The sequence below is a fragment of the Urocitellus parryii genome, chromosome 12 (genome assembly GCF_045843805.1).
Source record: "Urocitellus parryii isolate mUroPar1 chromosome 12, mUroPar1.hap1, whole genome shotgun sequence".
NCBI lineage: Eukaryota > Metazoa > Chordata > Mammalia > Rodentia > Sciuridae > Urocitellus > Urocitellus parryii.
In genome coordinates this window covers 56,747,966-56,764,222 of record NC_135542.1, presented here as the reverse complement: position 1 = coordinate 56,764,222, position 16,257 = coordinate 56,747,966, and the positions used below count along the sequence as shown (strand labels likewise).

General features: G+C 41.1%; 1 protein-coding gene across 5 annotated transcripts in view; it reads right to left on the bottom strand.

The window, feature by feature from the left end:
- The window catches only part of Ltbp1 (latent transforming growth factor beta binding protein 1), a 389,989-nt gene that overhangs the window by 224,062 nt on the left and 149,670 nt on the right, over nt 1-16,257 (bottom strand). For 3 of the 5 annotated variants that reach the window (XM_026395397.2, XM_077791690.1, XM_026395561.2), the window contains exon 5: nt 1,295-1,462. In XM_026395397.2, coding sequence (XP_026251182.2) covers nt 1,295-1,462 — 168 coding nt within the window. Of the gene's footprint in view, nt 1-1,294; nt 1,604-16,257 lie in introns of those variants that run through there. The other 2 variants (XM_026395474.2, XM_026395638.2) reach the window with 2 other exon arrangements.

Genomic DNA, 16,257 nt, shown 5'->3' with positions numbered 1-16,257 from the left:
ACTTCCCATTAGACTCGGCTCCCTGCCCTGCTAAGCATAATATGCCATTTGGCATCTAACAGCTAAATTCTTCTTAAAATATGTCCAAAGTACGCCTATCATAGCCAGGAAAGTCACAATACCCTTCTTAAATCGTATCCAGGGGCACATGCTTTTTCCAAGTACAGACGAACGAGAATATTGTTTCCGCCTCCTAAGGATTAGGATTCGCAATACAGCAGAAGAATAATCAAAAGAGCTCATAAGAACTTGGAGCTGCCCTTTGTATTTTGTCTTGATGGAAATCAGTTTGAAATAGACACCCCCTTTCCTTCAATCCCCCCTCCCAAGACAAACAGTCCCAAGACTAAACAGCAATATTCCATAAAAAGACTAGATCTAGCCAGTGTTATTATCTGTCTGACATTTGGGTTATTCTTGTGAGTAACTCGTAAAGTAACGTGGGTGTCTGTGATTATTTGAGTACACATGGCAAACCATAATTGGTCAAAAAATAATAAAAGACATTTTTTTTTCTGTGATAAAAATACTGTATTGCATGACAACACGGCACTATGACAGCTTTCAGTAGACCGCAGTACCTTCTCCATTTACGAAAAAGTAAAAAACAAAAATTTACAAAGACGCAAAAAGCTTCTGTTGCAGTCGGTCACTACCAGTTCATATTTAAATTAATTTACTGTTGTTGAGTGCTGGCCATAATCCACTAGTATCTCTTCCCCCAGATCCATCAATTTATCAATTTATAATTCAGTCTCGTGATATAAAGCAGAAACGTGGCAAAGGATGCCAGCCTGTATCCCTTTTTGTACAACCAAAGCACAGGTTTTTGACAATTTTTATAAAGTTTTTTTTAAAAGAGGCTGGTTACTTATAAAGTGAAATTCTAAATTTCATCACCACCTTCCAAATTGTGCATTCGTCAAATTTAATGCCCATTCTGTTTAGCAAGGAGCTGATAAAATTTGCAGCTGAGCAGTTGCAAGTTGTGCATTGGGGGTCTCAGTCTAAAGCCTATACCCTTCTGTTCTCCTCTATAGATCCCCATCACCACATGGCTGGGGAAATGCTAAGCAGTAAGGGGAAATATCCTAGTTGCCATCTCTCTAAGAAACCAAAAGTCAGGTTAGCAATTATTCCGAAAGTAATTCAACAGACCTAGTGAAAGAAGCTTATTTGTACTCGTAGACAGAAACACGTTCGGGCAGGCAGTGTGAATGCAAGGGTGTCTAAGTGCTACAATCTCATAAAACTCTGTTCGGGAAGGACAGTCAGGGACCGTGGAGGAACTCACCCACTCGGAAGTTCGTGGCCGTCAGGGTGTCGGCAGCATGGCCATTCTCACTAATGAGAGTGGTGGTGTTCCCCTTCTCGCAGCTGTTCTGACAGCTGCCCTTGGTGCAGGTCACTTTACAGATGCTCGGAGTAAAGACCACCTTGATGCGGCCAGTGTGGTTACTCACTAGGAGCGGAGGCAGGGAGAAAAAGAACAACAAACACATCAGCTTAGTATCCATGAACTTGCCTTGGAAAGCTTAAAAAAAAAATGAGGGGAAAAAAAAAGAAGAAAAGAAAAGAACGGAGCAGCAAGAGGGGGAAAGAGAGAGCCCACAACCCGACAGGTTTAAGGAAGAGGGAAGCCTTCAGTGTTCGCTGCTCTGTATCCAGTGGTGTCTCTGAAACAGGAGTAGGGAGCTTAGCAAACAGAACTCTGGGATGCACTCCAAAACCACATTTGAAGTCGAGTCACTGGAGTGGGATTACTAACCACAATGCTGCACTTTATTCATGGGCAGACAAAGAGCAATACCGAGGGCACGAGAGATTAAAGAGCCAACCCTGACAGGCAGATGTAATGCAAAGAGGTTGGCCACGCACCTAGTGGTGAATAAACTCTTGTATCCTCAACTTGCATACTTTCCCTGTTTCTCCACTTATTAAGTCACTTTTTGCAGTCCGACCCCTGGAAATGTTTTAGGCATGCGGCATGTCTGAAAACATCTGTCTCAAATCTCCTGGCACTCTCAGCTGAAGTGATCAAATCCTGTGACGCAGCTGCGGGAGCCCATTGCTTTTTCACAACTCTGGGGTGTTATTTCTCCCTGTGAATTTATGCAACATATATTTTGTTTTCCTGTGAACAGAACCCATCTAAGAAAAAGTTAGGACAGGTCTGAGGGATGGAAGGTTGCCTCTGGTAAAATACCTTCCTTCAGCTCTCAAAACTGTTATTCAGAACGTACCTGAAGCAGGTATTGCTTTCTTTCACAAGGTCCTCTCTTCAACACCAAATGCTATAACCTGACCATAGCATTTGGTAGCATAGCATCCCAAAATAGGCACTCAACTAAAACTACATTCTGGCTTGTCATCTTGGCTCAACCCTGGTGTGACTTTGGACATGTCATTTCCCTTTCTCCAAAACATGAAGGAATTAATCAGAGCTGACATTTTCTAGCCAGCTCTGATGTTCAAAGTCACTATCAGAAATCAGCAAGCTATTGGTCCAGGGGGCCAAACTGAGTCCACTGTCTATTTTTGTAAATAAAGTTTTATTGGAACACGGTCACGCTCATTCATTTCTATATTACTATCTATGGCTGCTTCTGTACTACAGGAGCACAGCAGTATCACAAGACACTGAATGACCTCACCCAGACCTGCCCTTCACACTCAGGTCCCAATCTAAGCCCCAGAAGGCTGCAATACAAAAGCCCTGTTTCAACTTCCATGTGTGTAATATGCCCCCAGCGTAGGTCTTCCTCTTTCCTGGGACCTAAGCAGAAAGTAAAGATGTCGGCATGAGGCTTTAGGTCTGGTGACAAATAGCACCCTTCCTGCTGCCACTCTGTTCGATAGTGGCCCAAGGGGAGACTGGCTCCAGGCCAACCTTTCCATCGCCATCTCTGCCCACCAGAAAAGTTTCTCCCTCTGGGTACTCCTCTGGTTTGGCCAGTATTTCATTTTCAGAAAACCATCCAAGATGCCTCTAGAGACCCACAACCAATTAAACTGTGGTTACAATCTGAGCCTGGAAACAAAACTTGAACCAAAGAAGCCATTAGAATTTCAAGATTGAACTCAGAACTTTTCGGGCACAAACATCTTGTATCCACTGTACATGTTCTATGTACCAAGTGATCATAGACCTTTATTTGAATCTCTCTCATGACAGGGAGTTCATTACCCACTAAACCACATTCTTGGGCACAGGGGCTCCTAGCAAGTGTGATTCTTCCTCGAGCTGAAAGACTTTCTCACAGTAAGTAACATTGCACCCATTCATTCTAATGTAGTTCCTCACCGTCTCACAAGCTAACACCTCTTCCACATGACAGCCCTTCAAATAGTCAAAGACAACTGCCACATAATCAAAGAAGGCTAAAGTCAGAGGGAGTTGAAGCCATTGGCTGGGCTGGCACTCTTAAAATGGTTCCTCCAGAGGAAAGAGTCCGTCCATTCTTTTCTGCTAATTTTCCAAAAAAGTTTCTCCTTCCCCTGTGATTATAACTCTGGGGATCAAGAAGGGTTATCTGAAGTGGGGAAACAGATATTCTAGAGGCCAAACAGACTTAGGCACCTTGCAAAATGGCCCCCAACAGGAACATCTTCCAAGGCTTTAACTCACAGGTCAGCAAACCTTTTCTAGAAAGGGCCAAATAATAAATATTTTAGCACTTCAGGCCAAAAGGACACTGTTGCAACTATTCAATTCTGCTTTGGTGACTGGAGAGCAGCCTGTTAAAAGCAATATGCAAATGAATGGGTGTGGCTGAGTTCTAATAAGCCTTTATTTAAAGAAACACCGTTTGCTGCCCACTGCTTTTAATGCTTATATGACATTTCAAATTATCTATAATTATTACCCTAGAAATTTTTTAATGCAATAAAATACTGTTCCCAAAACCAGGCAAATTTTACTAGTTCAATTTTTTTTTTTTTTAACAGTAGCACAAACAAATCAGCTTAGGCTCTGTGTTGTCAGACCATGATTAATAAACATCTTGAGGATGCTCTGTGTGTACAAGTGTGTGAAGCCCAAGGGGGTGGGAGGAAGATGACATCTTCCCACTTCAAAAGAACATAAACTTCTTTTTCTTCTGGCCTTGGCACAACAATGAAATTAGAAGTCGTCTGCCAACAATTTTGTCTTCTCTGGCATTAACTCGTAGCACCAGCAGCTGCCATACAGATGCCCTGTCACCTAAACTATGCCCACTTGGGGAAACTGAGAGAAAGCAGGCTCTGAACCAGGATTCCAGTTTCACCTCTCAGCTACAGTAGTCACTTTATAGACACTCGAGATTCTTGGGGCTATTGTTTTTAAAAACTTGTATTTCTTTGCCAAAAGAATATTATTTTGGCATGGAATGGTCTGCATTTTCAAAGAGCAGAGACAGTTTCATATGACTTAATTCTGATTTTTACAATCTTCACATCTTCTTGGAAGCGGAAGGCACATTTTATATTTTCCCTTGTGTTTTACAAGCATTCTGCTATAAAGCAATCTAATTCTAAGACAGACACCTGTATTTCTGGCAGATCCTCTTGTCTCTTCATGAAGCATTTAACTCTTCATAATTAGCTTTAGGTTCCCATGGCAAACTTTTCACAATCAGTAGTGAAGGACAATAAAATTAACAATTGTCATTTAGATCTCTAACTGGATCTCTGTAATTATTGAATAGATTAGAAAATACATTCTTCCATTCCCATTTCTTTAAAATCATTCCTCCTAACTAGGGCTTGGTGTAAAGAATTTAAGTTTTATTTAAGTGCATAAAACTAAGGCTCACTGCTCTGAGCTTCAAATTCCTCACATGACAAGCTGAAAACAATACTAGTCATCTTTTAAGAGTCTAACAGGAATTTACTAAAGTCTCCTCCAGAGGCCATGGAAGAATGAGGAAGAGGATATTCCTTGAATGCTTTGTATAAGCCGACACTCAAGGACCTCTGGTGTCTTGCATATAGAAACCAATACACAAGGAATAAATGAGGTGATCTGAAGGTGTCCATGGGTCAAGGGTGATTGCCAAACCCCACAGAGATCAGGGGACTCACAGGATGCTAGAGGTCATACTAGTCTAAGGCCCTGCTTCACCAGTGAGGAGACAACCCCAGGAGTAACCAGTGGTAGAAGGCCCTTGCTAGGGGCCCCACCTGGCTGATTAGAAATTACAAATCTGAGGAGCAAAAGTTAGGCCAGCCAGGAGTTAACGGGGAAAACCATTGGGCAGCTTTCATGCTTGGTCTCTCTGAAAGAAAAAAAAAAATGTAATTTTTAGATTCTTGTAGGTAAATCAGCCCCAGGAATCTTAAGCAAGCACTTTAAAACCTTGGGTTTTAGAGACCTTGGCTAGAAACATAGATTGCCTGGAGCCCTGTAGCACCTCCAAGGGGGCCTCCTAGTCCGTCAGTCAGAGACACTCAAGAGTCAACATCCTGTCTGTAGCTTCTGCCAGGCCCTGTGTGAATTTATACCTCCAAGAAGAGGCACTGGCACATGGCTTAAAACAAACCACAGATATGCAGAGTGAATGGCGAACGGGATGGCAGTGAAGTTGAGACCTTCCCAAGATATTTTTAAATTTTTATTTTCATTTTTGCTGCACAATCGTTAATGAAAGAAAAATCCAAAAATGTGAAAATTGTTCTTGACAAATAGAATTCAGTCGAGAAAAGTGTACAGTTGCCATCTCTCAGTCATTAGACCAAGATGTGACCAGAGCGAAGGCAGCCAACGACATAAATATAATAAGTTCAAGACTCACATCAGATGTCATGAACAAATACAGCCTCCTCCAGAACGCTGCGACAGCACATTAGCATTCATCCAACTTAAACAGCAGGGACCAACAGACACGGGCCATGTCCTCCGGGAAGAGGCAGCCTCTCTGTGGTGAAGAGCCACCACCCTGCCCATTAGCAGCGGCCAGTTTAAAGAGACCTCCAAGCTGATTCAGCACAGGTCACACATTCTGGGTGTGAGGGGAAACTGAGCTAATAGCTCAAGCTCCCACTTGTAGTCCATCGCTTGCCCCAAGGCCAAGAATTCTTTGAGAGACAAATCATAATAGTTTTAAACAATGCTTAGAATAACAAGACTTTATTGTTCAGCTCTCAAGACTTGCTTAACTCCTCTCGGACTATCACAAGAATGTTCACAGAGTCCCCCGAGCTCCTTGGGAAAAGTAGTATGTAAATAAAAATAAATATCAGATCTACGGCTTCAATGAACTGCCCCAGTCTGGAAAACCCTCCCAGAGGGAACCTCAGATGAGATCTCCAGGACTGTTGCCGGCAGCGATATCAATCCAGGTGAAAGACAGCTCAGCTTTCTCTCCCGTAACAGTCACTGGAGGGAACTTAATGTCACTACTTGTCTCTCTCTCACACATACATACACAATTTTCTTTCATTGGTACACATTTAAGGAGATAGTCTTATATAGACAGGCAAAGACAAGACTATATTAAATCTAACTTAAGAATACATTTCTGGCTCTATTCTAAATTTCTTAAGGAAGTGTTTATTGCTCATCAAAAGTAATTATCAAATGTACGCCGTGCTTTAAAATGCAAATATAGCCCCAAAATATCTCTGAGATGTGCAACAGCTACCTAATCCCACACTCTCAAGCATGACCTCACCTGTTGTTTCACTGAGAAAACAGAAGCTACAAGACACACCCATCTGTTGATCTGTCCTGCAGTGGGTCTGCCTTCCTCCTGATGAAGGACCTGGGCCTACTGAGGGACACCCTCCTCTACCAGGCACTACACTCCTTCTGCTTGTGCCTGCTCAGAGACTTCTCCAGTCGTTCCTGTTAGCATGCAGACGCCCTGGACAGCTTCCATCTTTAAAGAATACCCCGTTCCAGTCTACTGCACAGAATGCTCCACTTCTCTGTTCTCACGGCAACACTCCTCAAAGAAGCTATCTTTACTAGCTGTCTCCACCACCACCACCCCTCCCAGTCTGTCCAGAACCAGCTGCAGCCAGGGTTTCTCTGCCCCACTTTACTAGAGCAGCCCTTAGGAAGGTCAGCATGGTCTCCAGGCCTCCAAATCCAATGGCAAACTTTCTGGCTCTCTCTTTTTTCAAGATTTCAGCATATTCAACATAGCAAAACATTCTGCTTTGTGTCACATATTCTTCTCCCAGCTTCTAGGTTACCCTACTCTCTTGTGGCTCTTTCACACCTCCTTGTAAGAGAGGGCCTTGAACTCTTTGTAGCCTTCTCTTTTCTAAACTGGCTTTCTTGATGATATCGTCCTGTCCTATCTCATGATTCCAACACCACTAGTAGACATCTGTATGGTAAATGTATAACTCTAACCTGGACCACTCTCTACCTTATATATATGTCTGTCCCTACATGTACTGGAGGATCTATAAATAGGTATGTGCATATATGTGTGTACATGTATACCATATATACATACACACATACGCACATGTAACATGCTTATGGGACTTTGTGAGGTAGGTATCTAATGGACACCTCAAACAAAACATATGCAAATGAAGCTGTGACTCATTCCTATACCCAAGTCCAAATGTGTTCCTCTTCAAGTCTTCCCCAAGTCTTTTCTTGCCCCCCTCACCACCTTTTTTCATCATCTTGCAATCAGTACAACAGCAAATCCCATCAGCTCTTTTCCAGAAGACGACAATTTCTCAGCAGCAGCTCCATAGCAAATGCCTTGGTGCAATGCACCATCTTTTTTTTTTTTTTTTAGTTGTAGATGGACACAATATCTTTATTTATTTATTTTTATGTGGTGCTGAGGATCAAACCCAGGGCCTCATCCATGCAAGGCAAGTGCTTTACCACTGAGCCACAGCCCACACCGTCTTCTTTTATCTGGATTATTTCAACAGTCTGCTACCTGGACTCCCTGTCTCCACCTATGCCCTCCTAGAGCTTCTCCTCCACATGGCACTCATGTATGTCCGTCAGATCATAGCCCTTCTCCTTCCCATGGCTTAGCATCTCAGCCAAGATAGAAGAATCCAAAGGCCTCAAGACAATCTTTGGGGCTTCCCACCAACTGGCCCCTGTGACCTCCAAGACCTCATCTCCAACAGCCCTCCCAGCCCCCCACTCTGGCTTCCCTGCTACTCCCGAAACACATGCACATTCATGCCTCAAGCCTTGTTGTTCCCTCTGCTAGAATATTCTTCTCCAAATACACAAAGCTTCCTCCCAGGCCTCCTTCAAATTCTCGGAAATGTCACATTATTCGGGAAGCCTTTCCTTGCCAACCAAGTTAAACTGCAACACCTCCCCACGTTCCCGACCCTTACCCTGCCTTACATTTCTTGTTTATGTAATTTTTATTATTATCATAAAAACATAAATTTGATGAGGACAAGCATCTCACAGTAAAGAATTCAAAGAATAATAATGAAGGGAATGAATATACTTCACCGACAGAAAACTAAATAAATACTAACATTTATCTATAAGGTAACTGGTAATACAGTTAAAAGAAAAGAACTCTCTTGGGGGCTGGGATTGTGGCTCAGTGGTAGAGCGCTCACCTAGCACGGGCAGGACCTGGGTTTGATCCTCAGCACCACATAAAAATAAAGGCACTGTGTTGTGTCCATCTACAACTAAAAAATAAATATTTTTTTAAAAAAAAGAAAGAAAAGAACTCTCCTATGAAAGCTTTAGCTTCAAAACACATTTGTGCCAGACATGGCGGCACAAGCCTGTAATCCCAGCCACTCAGGAGGCTGAGACAGGAGGATCACAACTTTGAGGAGAGCCTTAGTAACTTAGTGAGATTCTCAGTGACTTAAACCCTGACTCAAAATAAAAAGGACTGGGGATGTAGCTCAGTGGCAAAGCACCCTTGGGTTCGATCCCCAGTACAAAACTGAGTGTGGTGTGTGTGTGTGTGTCTCTCTCTCTGTGTTAAAGAGAAATATAGAAATATTTAAATCACTAACATCTCAGATCAAGGAAAAGCACAAAGCATTAGGACTTGGAAACCCCTCAATCATTACAAAACATATTTTTCCCTGAATCATTAAAAAATTACCCAAAAAAATAGCCAATGATGCTTTTAAAAAGTAAAACAGTTTTTATATTAAATGAGCCAAAGAGAATAATGGAATAAACAACAGGAAATAGCAATTTCTCAAGCATTTTTTCAAAAGAAAAATAATTACTTACTACCAAAATTTCACAACATATTATGCAAAAATCATACTGACACATGATGGGAATTTCCTTTAATTTATAGATAAAATCCCATGCTAATATTTAAGGTGTTTAATTTTCAACATATTTCTGATTTGCTAAGTATTCATTCCTTTTGTTAGATGAAGAGCAACTACAAAATTCAGCACACCACTGCCCCAGATGCAGAAACTCTTAATGAAATTGTCACTGAGCTATAAAATTCACCCCAAAAGAGAAACACACACTTTGGCTCCCAGTTCAGTCAAGGGACAAACTAGAGGTACAGTAATAAAGATGGAAGATTCCATCCACATTTCCACTTATCTCAGGAGTCAGGTCAAATTTCCTATTTGAATCATTTATTCTTTATTTTACCTTGACTGGAGATTTAAGGACTATGGTGTTCACCTGGAATTTTCTCACCATCAATCCTGTCCTGCCAGCCAGATTCAACCACCCACCCCCAGTTGGACTTTAGAAAGTGCATCTTGAGACTTTGGCTTTGTTTTCATCTTTCCTTTTTCTCCTTGGAGTTTAAATACCAATCTCTTCTCTATAAATATATGAAAAGGTCCTATTTTTAATCCCTGGCATGAAATCCAATATTTCTGAAGGCACAATCTATTTTATAGTCAAAAGACTAACTTTTACCCAACAAAGAGTTTGCTCACCCAGCAGGATCTGACCCAGTGTTTGGGAAAAGAAAATACAGTTGGTCATAAAGTAGAGAACTAGCAAAACAAAACCTAATGGCTTTTTGACATTTCTATTCTCTGACCTTTTTTTGTAAAATACTTTTCTTTAACCTCATAGACTCAGAAGGGATTCGCCAGTCCAGGCAGACTCATATGCTTTCAGGACAAGAAATGTTCAGGGTTCAGGATGGGCTCTGGACTGTTTTCCAGGGACAGAGGTGACAGCACTTGCTTGCGGATCTTTTGCTGCTGTTCCCCACTAACTAGAGGCAAGGATGGGGCACATACCTTGGCCCTGATGTGTGACTCCACAAGTTCTGTAGTGTCCTTCCAACAGAACCTTTAAAACTGGCTAGAATACATAGGAAAACCCCTCCTCTGCTCCCAATCCTGAAAAGCAGGGCACCTATCCGCGGGGCCCACTCAGAACAGACAATGGCATTTAAAATTCTATGATTTAAGAGTGGACGAAACACATTCTCCAAAAGTTCATGCAAAGAAGAAGGAAAGACAGTGAGTTCCATGTCCCCATCTTCTCAATTCGGGATTGAGAATGTAACCCACAGCCACATTCTGAAATCCTGATTATCTTGGGAACCACACATAGGGACAGTTCGATGAGTTTGCCCTGGAATTTTGGGAGGGAGGTGAGACCCTCACTGGTTGAAGATGTTACTTTCTAAAAGCTTTTCTCCCAAGGGGAAAGCCATTGAAAAGAGACTTCATTTCATATGCAAAAAAAAAAAGTTTTCTAGCCCCCCCCCCCCCCCCCCCCCCCCCCCCCCCCGTGGCCGACCTTGCAGCAGCATAGTTCTAGGTCCCACCTGATGTCCTTGGGGGTAGAGGAAGTGTGCATTTAATTGACAAGATGACCTCACTGCTGTCCAGAAGCAGAAAGAGGGGCAGAGCAGTCACCACTCACCTGTCTTCCGTCCCTATCACTCACTCTGGCTGTTCTGCAGGGGGTCCCTACAGAAATAGCGGGTTAGATGTGCCTCACGTGACTCACATTCTCTGTCCCTTAATTTGGGAATGGAATTAGGTTTTATTTATCCCCACATTTGTTGTTATTCAAAGGGCAAGTCAATGAGGCATTTGCTATCAGTCTATCACTCATCATTTCCATAAATAGCATCTGGGTTGTATGATAGAGGGGCAAGTTTGACTAAAGGGGCAGCTACTAGGCTGGTTACCAAGCAACGAATCTGATGGCTTATTCACAAGCTTAAGGGGCCGTTCATCCCAACGACCCCAGATTATTCCCATCATAGATAATTAGGATTCTACATAATCTATATACTTATATCTAGCCCCAACCTGGACTCATCTCTGGCCAAACCCACATGTATGTACTCAGGACATTAGTCAGGCTAAAGTGTCCCACGGTCCTCACTCACGCACCTCTTTTCTTCACAGGCAGTTCCCTCCCTCCAATAGTCCCCTCAGCCCTATTTCCCCACCATCCATCCTTTTGACTCAACTAAACTGCTCCCTCCGGCCTCAACCACCTTGGGTGCAGCCAACAGCTACAACCTCCCTTCTCTCCCCACTCCACACATACTTGTATCTGTGTGTTTTTCTATTTTCTCCACCTTCCTTTAGCTTCATGTAAGCCAAAGAAAATAGTTTGTATTCTTATCTTCCTTTTCTATCTATAACAAATATCCCATCTGGTGATTTTCCCTCTTTAGGAATGGAAAAGAGTATACAGGAAGAGGAGTGTAACATGGGAAGAGAATGAAGGGGCTAGGAATGATGATCAGTGATCAAAAGTGACAGAAACCCAGGCTAGGAACAGATGGGAAGACAGACAATGCAAAGGGCAGAGGAATGATTTTTAACTCCAACCACTATTTCCTGGAAGCCACAAAACTGTAAAGGAGTTGAACACCCTCAGGCTTCTATGGCCTGCATTAAGCAGGCTTGGAAATGTCCCTCTAACACCAAAAGCAGACACAAGGAAAGACACTGACTTACTATACTGTACAAAAATTAAATTCTACTTAAAAGAAAAAAAAAATGTCAAAGACAGGACAGAGAAGGAAACGAAAACCTCTTGGGCCTGAACAGGCATTCTGAGTCACTGCAGCTGCCAGGCCAGAAGTAGATGCCTGATACCTTGGTGTGCCTCTAGGGGATTCCAATTCTTTCCTGCAGGCATCAAAAACTCAAAGCAAACAAAAAAAATAAAGTTTTCATTTTAATGCATTTTATATTAAGAAGCAATGAGGAAGTTGAAGATATGAATATTATTGCAACTGCCAAAACAACTCTTGTTTGATGAATTCAACTGAAAGAAAAAAAAATCTGTTGAAGCAATTTGTTACATAGAAAATTGGCATTTTACAATCTCTGAATTTAGAACTATAGCATCAGGGAATCCAAGCTTACAAAAAACCAATGCCTTTTTTGTTATTTGCCTTTTTTGTTTGTTTGTTTGTTTTCTCCCCCACAGTATAAATTTTTCTCCCTGGCTCAGCTTTTAAATGACTCCATCAAATGGCCCCAACTACTCCCCTCAAGGGATTACTGCCAAATTCAATAGATCTCATCATTAGGAAAAATGTCTCTTTTCTCAAAGTCATCATATATCTAGCTCTGCTTCAATATCATGTGATAAATAAGATTTAAAATTTTTAGTTGCCAATAAAAAATAAATTACTGATGTATAATTACACACTGTTAAATTCTCCAGCTGTCAGCTAATTCTTTTCAGGTTACTCATTTTCGACTTCCTTTCTTGTTTTTGACTCTCACCAAGATAATCTCTCCCCTGTTGAATACTGTGATGATTTTGAAATATATCCACACCAAAAAAAAAAAAAAAAAAAATTCCTTGATGTTTCTTTCTTCAAGAGGTGAAGTCTAAAGAATAAAATAAAATGGAAGTGATGGTTGCAACTTCAGAGATCAAAAGAGGTGCTACAGCTGCTGTCTTGGTCTCTTTCCGTTGGATCACTCTAGGAGACGTCACCTCCCATGCTGTGAGAACACTCCAGCAGCCCATGGAGAGGCCCTGTCAATGGCTTTGTGAGGGTGTCATCATGAAAGCCATCTCCAGCCCAAGTCAAGCCTTGAGATGATTATAGTTCCTACTGATGTTCTGATTGAAACTTCATGAAAGAACCTGAGCCAGGCCCAATCAGCTAAGGCACCTCAAGGTACTTCAGAATTCCTTACCCACAGAAACTGAGTTATAATGCCTGATGCTTTAAACCACTAAGGTTTGGGGCAATTTGTTACCTAACATAACATGAACATATACACAAGTTCTCCTCTTCTTCTCTGCTTTTGTTTTTGCCAAGATTTTGAGAACAGAGATGCAGAAATTATGGACCTTATGCTGGCATGATGATAGAGCCGTCTGCAAGAAGCATCTACATGCTGGGTGCCTACTTAAGCTACAGAGCTCAAAAGCACACCACGATCATGTCAGCTACAATTTCCTTGTTTTTGCAGACAAGGAAACCACAGAGATGTACATCAGAAGTTTGGCCAAGGTCATTTTGTTAGGTAGAGCTGAGATTTCAAGACAATGCCTTATTCTTTCCTCACTACCCCAATGCTTTTCCTATATTCCTATAGAAATTATGACACTAAGCATTTGGGGAGGTTGGAATGGGGGTGGGGAAAGCAAATACAGATTGAGCACCTTCTACGTCATGACAAGTTTTACGTCGTGACAAGTACTATGTCAAGACAAGTTTTGTTGAGCTTAACAAAAAGCAGTACTCAAAATGGCTTATATCCTCCATCTCTCTGCATTCTCATAATAGTTCCAAGGAATAAGTGGTAAAACTAGCAATAAAATTGACCAAATTATGCTACGTGCATGTATGAATATGTCCAAGGAATGCCACTATTTTGTATGGTTATGATGTACCAATCTTTTTAAAAAAAATTTATTTGACAAAGAAACTGGTAATCATAAGCTAAGGGATGGGATACAGTAAAATCACTCATAAATTCCACCCTGCAAAACATCTTGAAATCTTGAGAGGAAAAAGATACACACAGAATAATGCCAGCCAAGCCTATACCTCACAAGATTGTGGCAGGAACCATATGAAATAATTTGTATGGACATCATTTATAAACTATAATCTACTATGCAAATGCAAAAGGGTATCCTTACATGTGGTCAGTTCTTAATGCAGCAACTGAAGGAAAAGCTCAAACCAGCGGTGACACTCACCCGTGATATATTATATATTATATAAAACAAAACCTACAAATACTTCTAAATATAGAAAAAATTTTCACCTCAAGATGTTTGCTTCCATGATCAAAACTATTACTAAAGACTATAGAATGAAGCATGATTCTATTGAGTAATTTGGTTGCTACATAATTTCTGTACATAGCTACACTGCAAAGGTTTCAAAATGGATTTCAACCAGTAGCAGAAACCTCCTGATTAGAAAGATTTATTTTACATTTAAATAATTTTTGTTAAGCTCAACATAACTTCTCAGTAGCTCTGTATTCAGATACTTTTTAAAACACATTATTGTCTTGAAAGTCTCACATATAATGACATTGATGAATTGTAAAAACAAAAGCAAATATTAACTTTGTTCTCACCTAAAAGTAACTTACACAAAGACCTAAACTGGCACTTTTTGGGCCATTTTTAATTCAGATTTTTGTTTCCTAACTTATATGAATAATATATAGGGCACATTTTAAACAGTCAAATAATACAGTAATACAGCCATATGCCCCGAAGTGACATTTCAGTCAACAATGAACCATATAAATGATGGTGATGTCATTAAAATGGAGCTGAAAAATCCACTCTCCTAGTTACTGTGTAATGTCATGGCTCAATGCACTGCTTACCTGTTTGTGACAATGCTGGTATACACACACTTATGTGTCACATGAAAGTGATACAAAGCATAGCAAATTCGATCATTCTCAGTACATAATACTTAATAATGGAATAAGTGACTATGTTACTGATTTATGTATTTACTATACTTGTTGTTATTTAATGCATTCCTACTTATCAAAAAAAGAAGTTTGCTGTAAAGTATGCTGTGTTCCACCTGCAGCAGCCTTGTACCTCTTGGTTTCCCATATTTCTTGGCTGCATCAAGAAGTCATGTCAAGTGACTGACATTTACCCTCTAGGTTTGTGCACTCCATGATGTTTGCCTAGTGATGAGATCACCCAATAGTGCATTTCTCAGAACATATTCCTACCATTAAGTGATGTAGGAGAGTATTATAATGACATGTTGGATTAATGCATACAAAGTACTTAATACAGTGGTTGGCACACAGAAAGAGCTAAACAGATAAGAGATTCTATCCAAATTTCCTAGCTACCTAATCTTTGGTGATCAAGATTACAATTTACAACACCTCCAACAGGTTTTGGGGGTTTTCTCAAGGTATATTAAGGTGTGGTTTGGAAACTGGGATCTCTGACAAGAAACATTATGAATCATTTTCTCCATTAACAGTCTTTGAAAATATCCTTCAAAGAGGCATCTAATTTTGCTATATTTCTAGTTCAAGTCATGGCAGAGCATGCCTGATGGGTATTTACACATAGGCCACACGTGGTTGCCAGAAAATCCACACCAATAAAGATGAATGAATAGGAGGTATGATAGGATTTCAGAAGTTTTATTTAAAAAGTTCCCCAAACCAACTTCACTAAGAAATTGAAACTGGGCATTCTCCATTCCATGTAAGCAAGAATTCCTGAGCCCCAACTGGAAAAACCCAGTAGGTCCTCAAACATGGATATAGAAATACATCAAACCTTACTGACCCTCAAGCCAAACAGAACAATTCTCCAAGTGTTCTAGGGATCTCAGGGAACTGATGGAGCCAACCCACCCACTCCTTGCCCCATCTGTCAAGCCATCCCAAGCTTTCTTAGAAATGAGGGGGTTGGAGAGAAGTAAGAGTTATAAAGAGAGTGAAGAAAAGAAGTCAAGAAGCTGGGTTTTCCTTCTCTAGAAGTCAATCTCTCATAAACAGGGCATGCAGCTATTAGACAGCAGGGTAGAAATAGAACACGTGTTAGCTGAGGTCTCTTGTCTACTAAACAATAAGCAGAGTGCACATTATCCCAAGTCATAGAATGTTCTAGTAAGGCTAAGCACAGCAAAAAGGGAGGTAGAAGTCTCAGGAGAACCCAGGAAAAACCAGCTCCATAAGCCAGACCTCACAGAGACTGGGACTTATTATTCCAGTTAGTTATTTCAGTAACTGGAAAGATATTAAGAAACCACAGTACTTTTAGAAACCCATTATACACGGCCCATCCCCAACCCCTTTCAGAAATGCTGTTGAACTTCATTCTTGTGCCCAACGTCAATGTGGCAGAAGGGCTCTGTCTGGCTG